The sequence below is a fragment of the Arvicanthis niloticus genome, chromosome 5 (assembly GCF_011762505.2).
Source record: "Arvicanthis niloticus isolate mArvNil1 chromosome 5, mArvNil1.pat.X, whole genome shotgun sequence".
Taxonomy (NCBI): domain Eukaryota; kingdom Metazoa; phylum Chordata; class Mammalia; order Rodentia; family Muridae; genus Arvicanthis; species Arvicanthis niloticus.
The window spans coordinates 98,804,620-98,823,765 of record NC_047662.1 but is presented as its reverse complement, the minus strand read 5'-3'; the positions used below and the strand labels follow the sequence as shown (position 1 = coordinate 98,823,765).

The 19,146-nt window shown below is 49.4% G+C and overlaps 1 protein-coding gene across 1 annotated transcript in view; it reads right to left on the bottom strand.

Annotated features, from left to right (window-relative positions):
• Positions 1–19,146, bottom strand: part of Shb (SH2 domain containing adaptor protein B) — a 109,635-nt gene that overhangs the window by 60,666 nt on the left and 29,823 nt on the right. Inside the window, exon 2 of the mRNA XM_034503772.2 lies at positions 7,151–7,271. Within this exon, the coding sequence (XP_034359663.1) occupies positions 7,151–7,271 (121 nt within the window). The remainder of the gene's footprint in view (positions 1–7,150; positions 7,272–19,146) is intronic.

Here is a 19,146-nt window from a genome sequence, read left to right as displayed (position 1 = left end):
ATACAGAACTGTTCCCTCTGAAGTTTTCAGAAAGACCACTTGAGCCTCTACTTTGGGGGTGGGGGTCAATAGTCAAAATAGCATTCAAAGCAGCCATTAAACCCCTTCCCCAGACTTCAGAGGGGCAGAGGCAGACAGTGGTGTTCTTGGTGAGCCCTGTGGGCTACCTTTTCTCCTCAAACCAGGAGCTCCATCCTCTCTGTTGGCCTAGGCTTCTGAGTTACTTTGGGACCTGCCCTGAACTGATCTTTCTCTAATATATCAACATAATCTGGTGTCTCTAGTCCCAAATGTCCTGTCAGGAGCCTCCCTCCTTCCTCTGTAGCCAGGATATCCCTAGCAGGTAACTGACAGTCACTTAGGACCCCACCGAAGGTCATCAGGTTCCTCCTGTCCCTTACACACTGTGCTGCCATGGCTGACAAGCAATCCTAAGATGTCCTCCAGGAGCATTTGAATAGCCACTGCCAGGCTCCTGCCTCAACTCTCTGACCTAGATAACTGACTGTCCTGGCCGCAGAGCCACAGAACCAGTCTGCCAGCCACTGTTCCTTGCTGCTCTTAACCAGTCCCATACCCGGGCAGACACATTATGCTAAACAACTTCCGAAACACGCCTCGCCTCTGTGGGGTGTGCCCAAGAGACCAGGAACTGGGTTGCAATGGGGCTGAGTTGTTACTGAGCCTGTCTGAGAACACGACACGCCTCCACTCTGCTCTTGATGAAGAAAGACCCTAAGTATCAGGCCTCAGGAACCAAGACCAGGTGACAGTGCCCCTCCTTTGTCTTGAACTGACTCCAAACTCCGTGAGTACAGGAGCTCTGCTCACTAATAAGCCCTAGGTCGGACTCAGAACAGTGCCAGCCCACAGCAGCACTTTAAACCCCCCCCCCCCCCCCCGTCTGCTAAACTGATGCCCTGTGGTTAAGGGGTTAAGGACAAGCAAGTCTTTACCAAATGGGAAAAGTTGTTCAGAGTGTTTTGTTTGTTTCACGTTCTTTTGTTTATCTCCAGACAGACTTGCAATCCAATCTTCGATCATTCTTTAATCAGTGACTATTTACCGAATCCAGAGGAGAAATGAAAATGGGTTCAGACCAGCCCCAGTCTCTGTCCTCCAAGGAGCTTTCAGCTCAGGGAGAGAAAGTGAGTAAGGAGGATAATCAGACCTTCTGCACAATCTGCCAGATACAGAGCCAGAACTGGCCAGGAGACAGCAAGGGATTCTGCTCTCTTCCCATCCCCTAACCCTCCATTAGCAAGGTCTGAAACTCAGACTTGGTAGACTTGGCAAGATAGGTCTCACAGTACCTGAGCGACACCCAGCACTTGCAGAACAGCCCTGGGTCTCTCAGGTTAAGTTAGCACACACTCATTTCATTCAAGCAATGAGACAAGCACGTACTTCAAGTCATACACTGTATTTGTACTAAGGCCCCTGCAGGGAACACAGATAAAATGTAAAAAGTCAGAGAATGCTCAATAATACTAAGTGTTGAGACAAGATGAACAGAGAAAAAGATGGGTGAAGTATCAGAGAAGAAGTCTGGAGAGCCCTTGTAAGATCACAGCTTCCCCCAGCACCACTCTCTATGTGGCTCAGCCTATACCCTTTATTTTTCAGGGGCCCGTATCACCCAGCCCTGAGTCCTCCGAAGACTACATTCTCTATCCAATGTCATTTGGCCCATTTTATACGAAAGACAACCATTTGCTTGCAGGCATAGATACTTACTGCCCACAGAAAGATAGGATCTTGCTATATAACCCAGGCTGGGCTCAAACTTGTGATTCTTCTGTCTTGACCTCCAGATATTGGGGTTACAAGCACACACATCTGGCTCTGCTCTGGTCTTGCTGCATCTGTCCTAAAAAACCTGGATATCCTCAGAGTCAGGGGTTTCAGGGGAGAGACAGGTTGGGAGGAAATAAACAACTCGGGAGGGCCCTACCACCATGGCAACCTAGCTTCCCACCTCTCTACCCACCCTGTCTGTAGCTGGGTGGGTTAAGTAGTACAAGCTGGGTGTGTAAGCTCCACTCTTTCTCAAGACCAGGGAAGTCACTGCTGACTAATACAGAATCTATTTACACTTGATTCTCTTCTTCCTGTCCAATAGGTTAAGTTATTCCAGTAAACATGGACCAGTAAACTAGGGAACTCTGCACCGTCCCTGATAGATGGGAGGCCAGGACAGGCTTCAAAACGTTTTAACACGAGGCCCAGGAGCTCCGGGTTGCACGGCTCTGTTCTGATGCTTGTTACAGTATGACCTTGGCCTGTGCCTGCCCATCTGGGCTCCGGGCAGAAAGAACCCTAAGCCAAAAGGACTGCTCTTCACCCTGTCACTATCGAGGGACACTGTGACCACCGGGGCAGGCTAAAGCACGAACCCTCCCAGGGCAGCTAGAGACAGAGGGATATGAGGGACAGGAGAGGCAAATGTAAGGACATGTTGGGAACAGAGTCCAAAGCACTGCGCAGCCTGGGGTAGAGGGAGGTCTGTCTTCTGCACAGGAAGGGCCCTGTGCTCTCCAGAAACCAGACCAGCTGCTCAAGATGTCAATGAACACAGAGACGGGAATCTCAGGCAAGGCCCAAGGCCCTTCTTTCAGAAATATTTATTAGACTCTAGACTAGAAGCAGAGAACAGAATAGCAGGGCCAGAGAGTGTTCTGTCTGTCTGCCACCCACTGAGACTCAGGAGGGTTGCACAGGGAAGGTCAGGAGATTCAGGACTCTTAGGGGCAGTCTCTAGCTAGAGATGACTCCAGAAACAGTACCCTAAAGATTTAGTCAAGCCGGATCTGTAACCTCGTTTGGATCCTCCTCATGCCTGGTCATAAAAAACAGAATCTAGCTTTACAGATAAGGGAATGAAGCCCAGAGGGGAAAAGCAACCTGTCTGGGGCTGCACAGCAAATCAGGGATATAGCCAAGACTAGAAGCCCCACTGGTTGCTCTTTCCTCAGGAAGAATACTGTTTTCAGTCATTTGCTACTGTTTCTGGAAAGTATGCTGCTACCAGAAGAGGCTACACAGAGGAGACAACAAGAAGGGCATCCTTTCAGGCCTCTGGACAGCACAACTACCAGGTAGAGAGTTTCACAGGAAAGAAGATGAGTATAATGGAGTCAGTCACATCAGGGCGGCCGGGATTTGTGGAAGGACCTCTCTTAATCTCTCTTACTATGCTATAAAGCCAATTTAGTAACAACAGACTAAGGAGTTTTTAATGTGTAATTGCTTACATATTAAAAAGTATGTGAAAATGCTTTCAATTAAAATCAAAGTGAGTCATCTCATGAGCTGACACTGAGTGCTTCTGTAAAGAATTCTGAAGGCAAAGGTTAGAAAAGGCAGAAACCAGGTGCTCTTCACATGGGTTTTAGAAACCTAGCCTGTCTTCAGTGACTCAGTGCCAGCAGCCACATTGTCACCAGCTGCCAAATTCGACACACAACGGCCACTGTCTCTCCTCTGTCTTTCTTTTGTACTAGTTCTCGTTCTCTCGTTCTCTCTCTCTCTCTTTCTCTCTCTCCCTCCCTCCCTCTCTCTCATTTCCCTCCCCTCTCACCCTCTCTTGTGCGAGATCTGTTGCATGATGTGATTTCTGTGGCATTCCTTGGCCCCCAGGGTACTTCCACATAAACCCTAACAAGAAATACTGAGAGGGGCCCAGGCCTCAGTGATCTTCCTTACTTTCTCAGACCCTTTGGGAAGAGCTGACCTGGGTTTCTGAGTTAGGGGCTGTTTGCAAACACAGGAGGACTTCAGGGCAGGATCCTGGGTCTGCTGCTTCCTTCACTGGCCCAAGCTTCAGTGTTCTCCACAAATGGAGAGTGCCTGTACCTTACAGGCTCCCCCAAGACTGAGTGAGCACAGGAAGTCCTCTGAAAAGCTGGTGGCCAACTGTCACCCATCCCATGTCTTCTCTCTTGCCAATAGGCCCCCATCAGGGCTCCCCCATACTGATCTACGTTGAGCTACAGTCCAGCCCTTTTGCACTTATTTTTAAAAATAATTTATTTTTATTAGGTATGTATGTATGGGGGGCAGGGGACATAGTGTATGTGAGTGCATGAGTCCACAGAGACCAGAAAAAGGGTATCAGATCCTTTGGAGTTGCAGTTACAGAGAGTTGGGAGTCAAGGGCTCACAGCCTGGGCCAGAGACTTGGGGAAAGGACAAGACAGCAGTAGCTGGCCTGGTGGCACCTGCCTGTCTGTATTCCTCACTACTCAGGAAACTGAAACCTACCTGAGCTGCAGGGTGAGTTCAAAGGCAGCCTGGGTGACTTAACAAGACCACCATAAAATAAAATGTAAAAAGAGACCCTGGGATACAATTGCTCACTTAAACTGTTTGTCTAGACCAGTATGAGGTCCTAGGCTCAGTGCCCACAAAAAACAAAGTAACAAAGTACTTGGGCTCTGAAGCTGTTTGACCACTGGCCCAATAGGAGATCAGGTCTAAGGACATCAAATATGCATGTGGAGGCAGGAAGGAAACCCAGGAGCCAGTCCTACAGTGTGTGTGTGTGTGTGTGTGTGTGTGTGTGTGTGTGTAAGAGTGTGGAGGGGCAGTCATAATGAATCATGGCATCTTAAGGCTTCAGTTCAGGGTTACCATGGACCTCAAGTCATTTGAGCTAATCACACATCTAAAATGTAACAACCCTTCATACTGTCTCCCAATGTACCACTGAGCATGGGCAGATTGGTGATTCATCAAATACCTTTCCATTTAATAGGTATGTTAAAAATAAGTCTCAAAAGGATTAACTTGTTTTGTTTTTCTAGCCCCAATTTCCCAATTCAAAGGAATTGGGAAGGCTGGACTGGTCTCTGGCTCTCCAGCTGAGTCTTCTGTTTTTTGGAACTGGGGAGTGAAACAGGCTAGGGTTCCCCCAACTGAGCTGCATCCTCTGACTCAATGTAAGGTTTTAAGGTGGCAGCTCTGGAATTGGCTTAGGTGGGATGTAACAAGGCTCAGACATCTAGAAGGCATTGGAGCACAGAGCCCATGGAGTTAAGCACCTATCTTGGGTCCAGACACAGTTCTTTTCTTATAGATGACATAAGTGTGGTATGAGCTATGTATGACAGTGAGCTGAGGCAGTCAGAGGAAGCCACAGTGCTCACTTCTCCACAGGGCTGGGACCAGTTGTTGTTCACTAAAGACAGCAGTAGCTGGCCTGGTGGCACCTGCCTGTATTCCTCACTATGCAGGAAACTGAAACCTACCTGAGCTGCAGGGCGAGTTTCATCACCTGGAGCTAGCGTTGCAGAGGGGCTATAGAGCACATTCAAGCCATAACACACAGGGCTTACAGCTCAACAAGAAGAGTCTGCTGGACATCTTGCCACCTCTATGGAAGTGTTTGTTCACAGTGATAGCTAAGAGTCAGCGAACTGTTCCTCCCCCATGGTAGTGTGTGTGTGTGTGTGTGTGTGTAACCAGCATGCAAAGCATACGCCACATGCACATGTGGAGGATAGAGGGCAGATGGCAGCAATCGATTCTTTTACCATGTGAGTCTCGAGTTGTGAACTGAGGTTGTTAGGCTTTGTGGCAAGTGCCTTTACCTGTGGAATTACTTTGCTAAAAGAAGAACTTTTAGATTAGAACACAATTGTAGTTAGCCAGAAATACCAAGAGCTAAAGAAGAGTTTGCTCAGAAACTCCTGAATGCAGAGAGGTAGGCAGAAAACCTTATTTGGAGCCATCCACCAGCTAGCACAAAAGTGGAAACAGACTGGTTCATGCCACTGGTTAACCAGTAGAAGAGGAGGGTACCTTGTTTTCACAGAGAATGATTCTGTGGCCTCTTTGCAAAGTGCCTGGTGTTCGCTGCCCCTCCCCTTCCTCACGTTACCACATCTTTTCCTTTTTTAGAATACAGGCAGTTAAAAGGGGCAATTTCTGGTTGTGAGGATCTTGCCAAGGCTTCTTGTGACTCTTGACTTCTTTGTGTGTACCATCACCATGGTGACTGATAGTGTGGACATGGCTCAGGGTGAGCTGTCAGTGTAACACTCCAAGAGACTCAGATCCATGAACAGACTCAAAGCTCGTTAGTGCTGAAGGCGCCATGGAACGGGGTAGCACAGGAAGTTGAACTGTTTACACTGGGCCTTTAGCCCAGAATGGCCCTAACTGTGAAGATAAGGATGGTCTTGAACGTCTAATCCTCCTGACTCTTAACTTGACTCAACACGTTCAGTTTCTGTGGTGCTAGGAATCAGCTCTTGGGTTAGGCAAGCACTCCAACCTAGCCACGTTCCCCGCCCAGCAAATTAAGCCTTGAGAGTGATCCCTGTGGGTTACTGTTTGAATTTCTGTGCTGTGTGTACAGAACCTAGAACCAGGGCAGTGTCTGCTGCCTAGAAGGGGTAGCACAGGAAGTCTATCTAGCCAAGCACATCTGGAATGGACATACGGCCACTCAAGCAACCTCTGGGATTTAGTGTCCCCTGTATAGCAAGAAGCTTAAACCAGGCAGTTACAGCGTGCAAGGCTGCTTTTCCCACATTTGTGCCTCTCGTTTTCCCTGTGTCAGTGACAGTAACAGTCACAGTGGAGGTTGCCAATTCTCTAGTCCTCATTTGCAGTAGTTGATGTGGGATTCAAGTGGAAGGCCTGGTGGTTTTTTTGTTGTTGTTTTGTTTGTTTGTTTTTTTGCCAGTAGAGAACTGAAGCCCCAGGCAACCCAGCTTCTTGGCTGTGAGGCAGCTTCCTGTGTCAGGACCATCTAGCACTTTCTCCTGGGTCTGGGTGCCCCTCTGCAAACTAGCTCCAGGTGATGAAACTCACCCTGCAGCTGTTCACTAGCTGCTCTATACAGCAGTGTTGGAAGGTAGGATTCAATGGGAGGGGTTTGAGCAACGGGGATGAAGTCTTCATAAATGGACCAATGGCATCCTGTGGAAGTGGGCGGGTTCTTACTCTGTAGGGAAAGCAAGGCCTTCCCTCTTGTCTTCTCTGTGCAGGTTTGCTTGCTCTGTTTTCACCTGCCTGATCTTAAATGCAGAATCACAAAAGCACACCTCTTTCCACTACAGACTCATTATAAATCACCCACTCTCAGGTATTCTGTCACAGCAACAGAAAACAAACTAAAACTCCGTGCCTGCACTCTGCTCACCTGTCATGATCCTTTGGGCTTCATATGGCTCCATGTAGCCAGCACTCTCGCCCTTTCCTGTTTTGCTCTTGAGGTCGTTCTTAGCATCAAAGGGATCCGAGTAGTCATCCGCTATGGTCACCTGCAGGGAGGAACAGAATGTGAGGCCATCTTTGGCTTTGTTTCTCCACTGTGCACAGCCAGGTAACAGAAACTGCTCCTGGGCTAGCAAAGAGGGCAAGGGGAGCAGGAAACATGAGCCCACCCTGGGGAACCAGAAGGGCAGCTGAGTCAAGGTCAGATGCACACAAAGTGCAGCGATGAGGACCTGGAGCCGTGGGGAACGTGTTACTAGGTTTAAGTAGATGGAGCAACAGGGAGAGACAAGTTGGGAGATCAGAGAAAGCACAGAACTGTTGGCAGGCCCTTGGTGCTGGCTAAGGCCCAAGACCTCAGACAAGGATGCCGACATTCAGCAACATTCAGCAACGCGTTTTTCTCCAAATCTGGAACACAATCATGTTGTGGGTCATCACACAACAATTTGGTGAGATCAACACACTATAAAAGATGAGTGTGGCCCTAGACAGGCCTGATGAAAACACCAGACTCAGCAATGTACAGATGCCAGGGTCGAAACAGAACGGGCCAGGAGTCTGAGGGCCCCCAGACCCATCTATAAGGGATGGGCAACTGAGGTTCAGGGTGGGCACCGGTGCCCCCACATCCTCAATCACAAAGCTTATTCTGGTGCTCTCACTTGGCAGTTGGCCAGAGCCCTGTCAACCCACTGACTAACACCAGAGGAAGAATGAGTCACTGGGGCAGGTCTCAGGCTCGGTGAGGAGTGTGCATATCTGGAATTCTACTGCTCTACAGGAGAAGCACCACATTTCCTGGTAAAGGATGACAATTTCCAGTTGAAAGCTTCAGAACACAGCACCTCCTCTCTCATTTCTGACTCCCTAGTCCTCACAGAGAAGAAAAGGATGTGAGCTCCCTCAATCCAAGCCTTTAACATAGACCAGCCTCACCCCAAACTCCCATCGCCCTCCCCGCTCCCGCTTCGGGTCAGGTGTCTAGCAATGAGCAAATAAGTCCTCAATCTCCCAGCTGTTGCCCCAAGGAGGGCGGAGGTTAGCATCCCCCTTGCTGGATTGTTATTTAAATTGTAGGTTTAATTAGAAACCACAGGGGCCGCTCTTCTCTCTGGGCTCCTGGAATGTAAGGCATTTGCAAGGCCTGTAAACTCAGGAATGGGAGAAGACCCCAGTCTCTGCCCGGTGAATGGCTGTCAGTGGCAGCAGCCCTAGTGGCAGCAGCCCTAGCAGGGCGGCACAAGAGACTGCCAGCTACCTGGAATGTAGTGCCTAAACAGAGATAGCAGGCAGTTGTCCCTGGTCACTAAACTGGAGCACATAATCAGGAAGACCCAGGCCTAGAGCACCCAGCAGAGGCAGTCAGGCTCTGGTCTCAGGGGTCCTCCATGTGGTGACGTGGTCATCAGTGCCTTTCAGTGAGCTCAAATGACACCAGGCCAGGAAAGAAGGGGCAGGGAAGAGCTGGGCGTGCTTTGTCTTTTATTTGATGTTTGCACTCTACCATCTGCAGAATACATTACGGGTCATGTATGGGAAGCACCGTGGGTCAGAACAGCTCAGATGTGGGTCTTGTGGGCAGAGCTGGAGTTCAAGGGACCAGACATCCCAAGAGAGAGCGTGAAATACACAGCTAGCTGCTGCAGGCGACAGCGAACAAGCTGCTCCTGCCCCACACTCCCTCACGGTCTCAGCAATGGGAAAATCTTTCAATCTTCAGTGAAAAGGGGAAGAAAAGAAAGTCATTTGGGGTTTCTACTGGAGACCGTGGGTCACCAGTAAGGTGGCACCTAGCCTAGCTGTAGTCAATCTCCAAGGTCATTCGGCAATCAGCATTCCTGCCCCCTCTCGGAAGTGCTCTGTAATTTGCAAACATGGAGGCTCTCAGGACATAAACTAAATCTTTGCTCACCTACAGATGGAGCGCTGGGAGCCCTGCGATAAAGCAGGCGTTGTCTATATTTTTTAATTAAAATGAGATCTGAGCTCAGGCTGTCATGGGCCCCCAGCTGCCCACCCTGCTTACTTCCTTTTTCAGTAAGAATTCACAAACCCTAAAACCAGAAAACCCCTGGTCTCTGACGACATGTGGTTCCAGTTATACCTGCTGACAGCTAAAAATCCTTCCGTTTTTAAAAAAAAAAAAGTTTAGAATTCTGTTAGTTTAAGAAGCAAATCGGAAGGTTCCTAAAATGTATATTTAATCAATTTGCTTTTGAACTTCAAAGTGAGGCTGGTGGAGGGGAGGGAAATGGAGTTTAAACAACCTGAAACTTGGCAAACACTGCACTGAACGGTCCAACCTTACGCAAATCACATCCTAGTTGGAAGTAAAATTTTAACCAGGTGTTAGGATGGAGAGGCAGGGAGGCACAGAGCCCCTTGTGAACAGTCATAGGCCCCTGACCACAGTGACTGGGTGGTGTGACAGTTTACCTACCATAACTGTCCTGGTTACCTGGGACTCGTGGGCAGGAGCTGGGCCTGAAGGCTGCCATGCATTCGAGTAAAACAAGTGGCTTTACAAATGTGGGCCTACTGGGTTTGCTTGCTGTAGGATGCCCCAGTTAGCAGATAAGTCCTGTAAGTCTAAGTGAACTGTTCAAGCATGAAACCAGCCAAGACTTCTGTGCAGGGCGCCTGATACACAGGCAGCCTTGTGGGAGGCAAGGTCCCTGGTCCCTGTAGTAAAGGGTCCAAGATAGCAAAAGGCAGGGATCTAGGGCCCCTCTTCCTTGGCTCTCCCCCCATGACTAAAGGATTTTCACTGGCTCATAAATCAGCCACGGAGCAGCCCTGAGGCAGGGCCAGGTCAAGCCACCAAGAATCCAGCAGGAGGACGTCCTGGGACCAGCCCACTGAGCCTAACTCCCACTCTGGGATTTAGAATCCACCATTCCCCAACACTCTTTTTTTTTTTTTTTTAATTTCTAGGAGTACACTGTAACTGTCTTCAGACACACCAGAAGAGGGCATCTGATCCCATTACAGATGGTTGTGAGCCACCATGTGGTTGCTGGGAATTGAACTCAGAACCTCTGGAAGAGCAGTCAGTGCTCTTAACCACTGAGCCATGTCTCCAGCCCCCCCAACACTCTTCATCGTGGTTCTGTGGGCTGCCTACAGGTTGCGAGCTGGCCCTATAGGCAACTCTACAGTACTCAAGCTGTGGGTAGAGCTCAGTGAGGCAGCCAAGGCTTGCAGTGTTTACCATGGGAATTAGCTGTGAGACAGGAAGCAGTCTCAGTCCATCCATCTCAAGGGAAGTGCTGAGGAGGTGGGTGTGGCCACATGGCTACCCTTCCATAAGCCTGGGTGAGTGTTTTCATTGCTCTTGTAAGATAGCTGTTCCAATGAAGAACTGGGACCTCTCATGGGAAGTGAGGTAACTTTCACCAAAATCAATGGAAATTCCCACATTCGCATAGTCTGACACAGCAATTTTACATCTCAGTATTTACTGCTAAATGTGCACATGGAAACATGGGCAACAATGTTCCTAATGAGATATCCCACACAACCTCTATATTCCAGCAGACCTGCCAAGCATGCCAAGTCATCCCACCCTCGGGTATTAACCTGCAAGTTAATTGACGAACAGCCTTCTCCATGAGCTGCTCGCTCTCAAAGGAAAGGGTCATGACAGGATGCTAAACACAACATGCCTATTTATGAGAAACAAAACAGGAACCTGAGTTCATCAGCTGGAGAAAAAGTCTGCACAGAGCTGGTCCCTAGACTGATGGGTGTGGGAAGAGAGTCAGAGCTGCAAACAAGGACGACCTATTACTTACTGTGTGACATGCAAGCCCAAGAAAGGCGCAAACTCTTCTACCACAGGCTATTTTGGGAACAGCAGACAGACTGCTTCCCAAACCTGTCTAAGACAGAAATGGCCTGGAATGACTGTTAAGACAACAGACTCCTTCCTTGCCTCAATTGTCTGTGTATTTAACAAGCAATCCAGGTGATTCTTATCAGAGATCAAAAGCATGAGCCAGGCCCCTCCGCCACTAGTCTAAGAGCAAACCTCCAGTCACTAGTCTGGAATTTTACTTTTTCCCAGGGATTTCTTAGCCCTGCTCACGAAGACAAGCAACTGTGGCGCTCCTGCTACCCTGAGGGTCAGTAGGAGTGAGAGCTGACCTAACATGCCTTTGGCCTATCGTCAGAGAATCTACTTCAGATGCAGAAGGCATCCTCTGCAATCCTGAGAGCTGGTTCCAACTAAGCAAGATGCCTGTGCAGTAGTGGATTCACAGGTAAGCCTCTGCCCTGTGCCCTCCCCACTCGGAGAGGTTCCCAGTCCAGGAGATCACAAGGCTCACAGTCCAGGCACTTTCAGGCCTTGCCTACCAAGCTCTTGACATACAGATGCGAACATCCTAGGTCTAACCTGCCAACACAGAAAGGGGGGAGCACAGCTTCATCTTCTAAGAATGGGACACACTCAGCAGCCCATGCCCACTGCTCCACGGACACCTCCCACCTGTCAGCCTCTCTGAGGTACCTGATGCTTCCAGGAACTGGTGGCACAGAGCTTTCAGTTCAGCTGTGGGCTTGTGGGGAATGGGAGTGGGGTCTCTATGCTGCTTTCCCATCCATCCCTGGAAAGTGAGGAAGTGGCACCCCATGATGGCCCAGACCTCCCAGGCCATGCCATTTTGTTTGTTTACTCCAGGGGAAGACCCCTGGGCCTGCCTGCAAGGTCCCAGCCAGGCCATTTCTCATCGACTCACCACTAACGACGACCTTAGCTTTATTAACAGTGAAGCCACGGATCTCTAGATAACTGGAGAACCCCCCCCCCCCCCCCCCCAGTATTTACACATTCACAAAGTATATGATAGGTACAGATGAAGCCCAGATTCATTCCACACCCAGACTTCTCCCATTAAAATCACTTTAACCAACAGTGAAAACAGACAGGCATTCTGCTGTAATGAGGCGGCAGGTGAGCAGCCACCGGGAGCTGGCGTCATGGTAACTCACCTGGCTAAAGAGGCACAGTCTAGTGTGACAGGACCTGTCATTCACTGATGGATGGTGGGGGTGGGGTACCACAAGCATTTTGGCCTTGGGCTCTTTGTCTTGCTTGCTGGCTCCCTGAAGGTGGGCACAGACATGTAGAGCATTACATTCTTGCTGCAGTGAAAGGGCTCTGTGACAGTCCCCTTAGGAGGCCTAGACCCTCTTAGGGACCCACTGTGACACAGGACACTGGATGGAAGCTGTGTTGCCAAACCACCAAAGGAACAGGGGTATGGGAAGTGTGGAGAGGGGCTGTTGTGGAGAGGGGCTGTGGGGAAGCAGCAGTGGAAAGGGTTTTGTGTACACTGAGAAGCTGTGCAGCAGTGAAGGAGCAAGTGCACCGGGAAAGGAAGCTCCTGCCACTGGTGCTGGCCAGCTGGAGGCTCTGGGGCTCTCCTCTGGGTGGAAGGTCAGCTAACTGGAGGCCACAGGACACTGTTCATGGTGTGTCTCTTGACTTGGGCAGCCCAAAACACAGGCAGCTCAGCTTTAAGGGCTGATCAGATGGGTGCTGTCCTTGGAGTCCCAACCAGGGGACTGGGGCTGAGAAGCACCTGCTTGAGGCCATCCAGACAGATGCACTGAGAGGGAGGCCACTTCTCAAAGAACGTAGTTAGGCAGTGACAGTTCAGACAAGCAGCACTCTAGAACAGCCTCTGCTAACCGGCTCTGGGTAGCTCGAGGCAACCTGCTCTATTTCTCTGCACTCTGAGTTGCCCTGGGATCTGGGGCACAGTGGTTGTAAGAAACAGGTAAAATGGTTCTGGAATGTGTCAGTATTTATGAAGAACACTGAGTGCTTGTTTCAAAGCAGGAGTCACCTTCTGTGTGCTCAGCACCCATAAATACCGTGGTGCAAAAACCTCAAATAGGACCTTGGCCTTAGAGAAGCCAAAACCTAAAGGTGAAAACAGACTCAGGAACTCCTCAACCCCCTCGCTCAAAGCTCCAGTAATTACACACAGGAAATAACCACAATTAAACATGGCAGCCACTCTCATAGTTCTCAGTCTCCCAAAGGGAAAGCCTCAAGGAATAACCCCCCCATCCCCCCACCCCCGCTTTGCAGCTCCTTACAACTGTAGCAAACACTCAGAGGTTCAAGCCCACCCTTGTCTGTGCAGTGTGCATCCCACACCAGCCAGTGTACAAGGCTCAGAGGTGTCCACAGATCTAGTTGTGACACCCTACAGTGATACACAAGTGAGTGCCCTTACTTGCCTCTCCCTGTCCTCTGGGGTTTTGACCAGCATAGACCAACCCCCCAGTAAAGGTACGCCAATAAATCATTTCTGACACAGTAGGGAAATTAATTTGGGAAGATTAATTAGCTGCATCCATGCAATCAGCCTCAGCTTCTGGAAATGAGAGGGTGGGAGAGCACTCTTCACCTCGGCTCCCTTTTTTCCCTCTCAAGATTTTACTCAGTCTTGAGCACTTCACTTTCCTCATAGAAGGGTGCATGCTTGACCCCAAAACTCCAGCAAAAGGAGTTCAGGACCTGGTGATTCCGATATGCAGAATGTCATCACTATTGAAGTAATCTACCATTTACATTGAGCTGAGCTCTGCCTCCCCTGGGGCTTGTGTGTGAACTTTTAGTTGGCATTCCACCAAGATGTCCCTTCCCTTTACTGACTGTCTATTCCTGTTCCACATAAGAAGGCCAGGGGAACAAATGCAACCCCCCCTACACACACACACTCACACTCTCTCTACACACACACACACACACACACACACACACACACTCTCATTCATTCCCTCTCCCTCTTCCCCCCCCTCCCCCCCCCCCCCCCCCCGCCTCTGGGATAGCCACAGCTGCCTGCTTAAATACTCACAGGTTCCAGCTTGTCAGGAAATAAGACATTCCAAACCAGCCTCTGCTGGCTCCTGTCAGGCCCACTCACAGCCCTCCTTTTCTCTCTCACACACCCACCCAACTTTTTCTGCTTAGTGCCCTCCACCCAGGCTGTTAATCTGGGTAGGAAGCTGGAGCATAGCCTGGCCCAACCCTGTTTACCCAGAAACTTACTGTCAAATGTTAGGGATTGGCCTGTCAGCATCTCTCTAGTAGTGAGAGGTTCTATTTGAACTCAGTCCTAGAGCTTCCCAACTGCTGTCTGCCAGGATCTCTGGATAGAGAATTCAGGACAGACTCAGCCAACACCCAACAGTGTCCACATTACCGAGAGGACCCAAGGAGATGACCCAGTCAGTCATTGGTTCTCAACTCATGTGTAAGATTTGCACAAGGGAAAACCTTACAGTGTTTACATACACCACTACCTGAAGAAAGAAGGCCACCATCCAGTTTGGAATCCAGGACTCCACTGAGCATGGGAGGCCCAGGGAGGGAAGGAACTAACCAAATCAATGCCAGAGGCAGGAGCCAAACACCTTCCGTAACTTTGAGTCCATACCACTCCATTTCTGCAATTCCTATGGTTCAAAATAGCTCTTTAAAAACCAATAAATATTTCAAAGAAATCTCATCATAACCACCTTTTAGAAGCCCACTACCACACGTCCACCTCCACCCTTCCACTTTAGCTTTTCCTGCAAGGAGCACCACCCACCAATAGCCTTCTGTGGGAGGTGGACACAAGACTGGACTGGGTCTGTGTTGTGTCTGACTATTGCTCCCTTATTCTCCATAGCAGCTTCTATCATGGTGGGCCAACTCACCAACCAGACAATCCTTGCTCCCATGGGTAAGTGTGGGGTGGGGGGTGTTGGATAGGGCAGCAAGCACAGGGCTATACCCTGGTCCACAAAAGCAAAAGCAGGGATGTCACAGAGCCAAGGCTGGGAAGGGAGGGATGCAGAGCTGAGAAGGTTGCAGGAACTAAGGACCCTCTGCCACATTTTATAAAAGACAATAGGCAGACCTAACAGCTTTGCCAAGGTCACCTGAATACCACAGCAGGCCCTCTCTGTATTGACCAGGAACAAAGAGAGGCTTTCATGCAACCAGAGGAAAACAAAAGCAGAACCCCTAACTCCTGAAGGACAAGAGACATGGCTAAAGTCATCTGTTAGGATGAGTATCTATAAACTGTCTATATTTCTAACAATACAGTTGATTCTTGCCAATTTTCTGGGCATTTCCCTGTTTTTGAGATATAGTTGATTCTTGCCAATTTTCTGGGCATTTCCCTGTTTTTGATAGGCATGGCCCATATACCAGCATTCCCCTCCAAAGGAAAAACCAGGACTGCAGTGAGGCTTTCTTGTATGAGGGCCCCAGGAAGTGGGAACTCCCATGTGCTCATGGGGATGGTGTGCAGAGCAAAGCAGCAGTGCCTGGGAGCCGAAGGCCTGCACAGTACAAGGTGAGACCTTTGGAAACCAGGCATCCACCCCCTCACCTCCACTCCACCCCCCCCAGGAGAAAGTCACCGAGCAGAGCCCATCCCTCAGTGGCCCTCTCTGTGCTGAAGCTACCAGGCAAGGGGGAAGGAAGGCTGCTGGCCAAGTGGCAGCTCCTGGGCACATGGTGCATTTCAATGAGAAGCAGCAAACTGTACTGAGTGAAGGGTCATTTCTCTCTGAATGGGGCCCATTAGGATGATTCATGCACAGCTCCTCTCTGAGCCCAGAGGCAGACCAGGGCATCGTTAGGCACAAGCAGCAATAAAGAGCTGCCCTCCCCCAACAGACACTTTCTTTTTATTGACAACACACAGCATCAGCCACAACCACCACCACCATGAGATTCCCAATTATGTTCAGCTCAATAGTGAATGCTCAGTATTTGTTGATTTACTTTAAAGTAATGCTAGCTTCTTGTCATGCCCAGCAGCCAATCTTGAACAAACTTTTTCATGGACAACTGTAGGTTCACAAACTGTCCTAACACCCAAAATGTTGTCTTGCATGCCCTTGGCACTTTGTAGCAGAATTCAGGTACATCACACAGGCCTGGGCTGCCTGCTGTCCAACCCTCCCTCTGCCCACAGGCTCTGTCCATAATCTTTAGTAGGCCTGTCTTTTCCTACTTCCCCTAGGAGGAAGGCTCTGAAGAGTGCCCCTTATTTAACCTTAGGACAGTCCCTGGTAGACAGCAGGGTTCCAGCAAGGCATGGTGGGCAGGAGCCAAGGGTATGACAGAGATGGTAAGCGGTGCTGGTCTGAGCCCAGAGTGCCACTGTTTCCAGGTTCCTGGCAGCTATGGGCTCTGGGCAAGCAGCATCCCTTCTCTCAGCCTGGGCTCTCCTAACTCTCTAGGAAGCCATCACCTTCCTCCTGTGTATAAAGAAGAGAGGGTAAAGGAACCAGAGGACAACACAGTGCTCCCACACTGTCCTGGCACAGCAAGGGCCCTGGAGGATACATAAGGGATGCCACCATCTTCCCTTACAATAATCCATAGTCCAACGGCCTGTGTGAACTTCTCCAGATACAGATCTTTCATCCGGGACTACCGTTCAAGTAGCTTATTTGGGAGAGGACACTTATAAGACAGGAAAATGAGCCTGAGAAGGGAAGGTATCAAAAAAAAAAAAAAAAAAAAAAAAGAGAGAGAGAGAGAGCTGCAAGGTCAGCTGTGTGGCTGTGTTCTAAGAAAGCAACAGTAAGAACCCTCAAGCAGAGATGGAATCACTGGAGGGGAGGCAGAAAGGGCCCCCTGGAGAGACTGACTGGACCCAAGGAGGTCTTTCTGGTCAGTTTATACCAGCTGAACCAGAAGAGCACCAAGCATACTATGCAGGGCTCCCATTACCTTGTTCCTTACTCTGCAACATATTTGATCTCGTCGTTTCTATTTCTTCACTGTGAAAAGAGGAGACCAATCTTCCATGATGAACCGCCCTCTGGGATGCTGAGCAAATTCTAGAGATAATGCCCAGGTCTCAGAAGCCACCTTCTCTAGAGTAGGAAGCTTCTCCTACAATACTTCCTGTCCCTTCATCCTCAAAATAGGTAGCTGAACACAAATCACAGTGGACCTAGTGGGCCTCTTCAGTCCCTGCAGAGGCCTGCACAGCCTAAACAATGCTGGACAGTTGAACCTAGGGAGGAAGAAACAGAAGGGCAGGCACTGCAGGCCACGTGAACACGGAGAGCCCTGTCACCTCCTCCTCCCCCAGGGCCTCACCTCTATAGCTTCCCCGCTGTGGATTCTTTCAGACTTCAAACTGCCTGGAAGAGGTCTCCAGGGAGTAGAGGAAATACTCTCTTGGGGATCTTGGGCTGCTAAAAGCCCTGGCTCAACATACTTTGTTTCTTGGGTTAAGTACTATAGGATTTTATTTATCAGGGATTTTGACGTTTATGGTCCCCAGGGCCAACTTCATGACATGTGGCTTTTGCAGACACATAGGCCAGGGCTTGATTTAATGTCTTACTGTCACCAATTTGAAAATTCTTTTCCTCTAGCATAAAGGATTGAACCCAGGGCCTCCGAAGTGTTAACCATGGGCTACATCTCTCAGTTACATTCCCAGCTCAAGAATTTTTTTTTTTTTTTTTTGGTTTTTGGAGACAGAATTTCTCTATATAGCTTTGGCTGTCCTGGAACTCACTCAGTAGACCAGGCTGGCCTCGAACTCAGAAATCCACCTGTCTCTGCCTCCCAAATGCTGGGATTAAAGGCTTGTGCCACCACCACCCGGCTCAAGAATTTTTTAATGATGTGATTTACATTATTTTGGGAGAGGGTGGTCCTGCAAACGATGTTGCTGGTTCTAACTGGCTTCCACACCCAGAAGTTCCCAAGGAGCACTTGAGGCTTTTTGTTGTTTGTTTTTTGAGACAAGGTTTCTCTGTGTAGCCCTTGCTATTCTGGAACTTAACTATGTAGACCAGGCTGGCCTCCAATTTACAGACATCCATGTGCCTCTGCCTCCCAAGTGCTGGGATTAGATGTGTGTGCTACCACCACTGAGGGAGGTTCAAATTCCTAATGACTTCTCCCCAGCTTGGCAGCATTTGCTAAATTACACACCCAGTCCTCCATTTCCCCATCACTGGGGACAGATGTCATTTAAAAATGGAAAAAAACAAACAAACAAAAAACACCAATCAAACTAAATCTCTCCAAGATTTCACCTCTGTGGTTTCGCTAACACCACCATGCCTTTTGGGAAGCATCATAACACAGCATCACCTGTTTGGATTCCACAGTGATGGCGATTTGTGACTGCCCAAGGTCCTGGCCAGAGCCAGTCCTCTCCCCAGGGCCTATCTCCTCAACCGTCTCTAGCAAACACGGCCACACTGTTCAGAGAGGAGTCAGACCCAGGAACAGCTCGAATTTATTAATGCACGTTGTAAAATCTCCTTCCAAGCAGGTCATAATTCACCAGCCCTGGGAAACAACTCCTCCTTAAAGAGAGGCAAGGTAGGCTGAACCAGACTTATCAATTTAAAAACAAAAACAACAACAACAATAAACATCCCTCGTTCTTTTAAAGTGGTCTTGCTAGATAAGTTGGGAGCTGAAGAAGGGATGGCCTCTTGTTGATAGGCAACTATCCTAAGATGTCCCTGATCCAATTGATCCAGCACCTACTTCCTCTCTGCTGAGATCAGGCTTGACCCACAGAGTTTGAATCCTGGAAACCCTAACCACTAGTGCAAGGACACAGGACCCTCAGAGCACAAAGAGGATGAGCAGAGGCCAGAGGGGCACTGCTAAGGGACCTAACGCGGGCAGGGCTCTTGGCTATCGGTCTCAGATACAGTTTAGTTTACCAACTTAACCTGGGAGCCAGTGCGTCATCTCCAGTGCTGGCTCTCCCATGCCACCCACTTTTTCCCAGCAACAGGAAATCTCCAAAGGAAGGTTTGACAGGAAGAGGAGGAAGCGTTGCCAATTTGGCTCAGATGTGCCAACCCTAGGCAAGGGCGGCTCAAGCACTCCCTAGTCAGCTAGTACAGGAA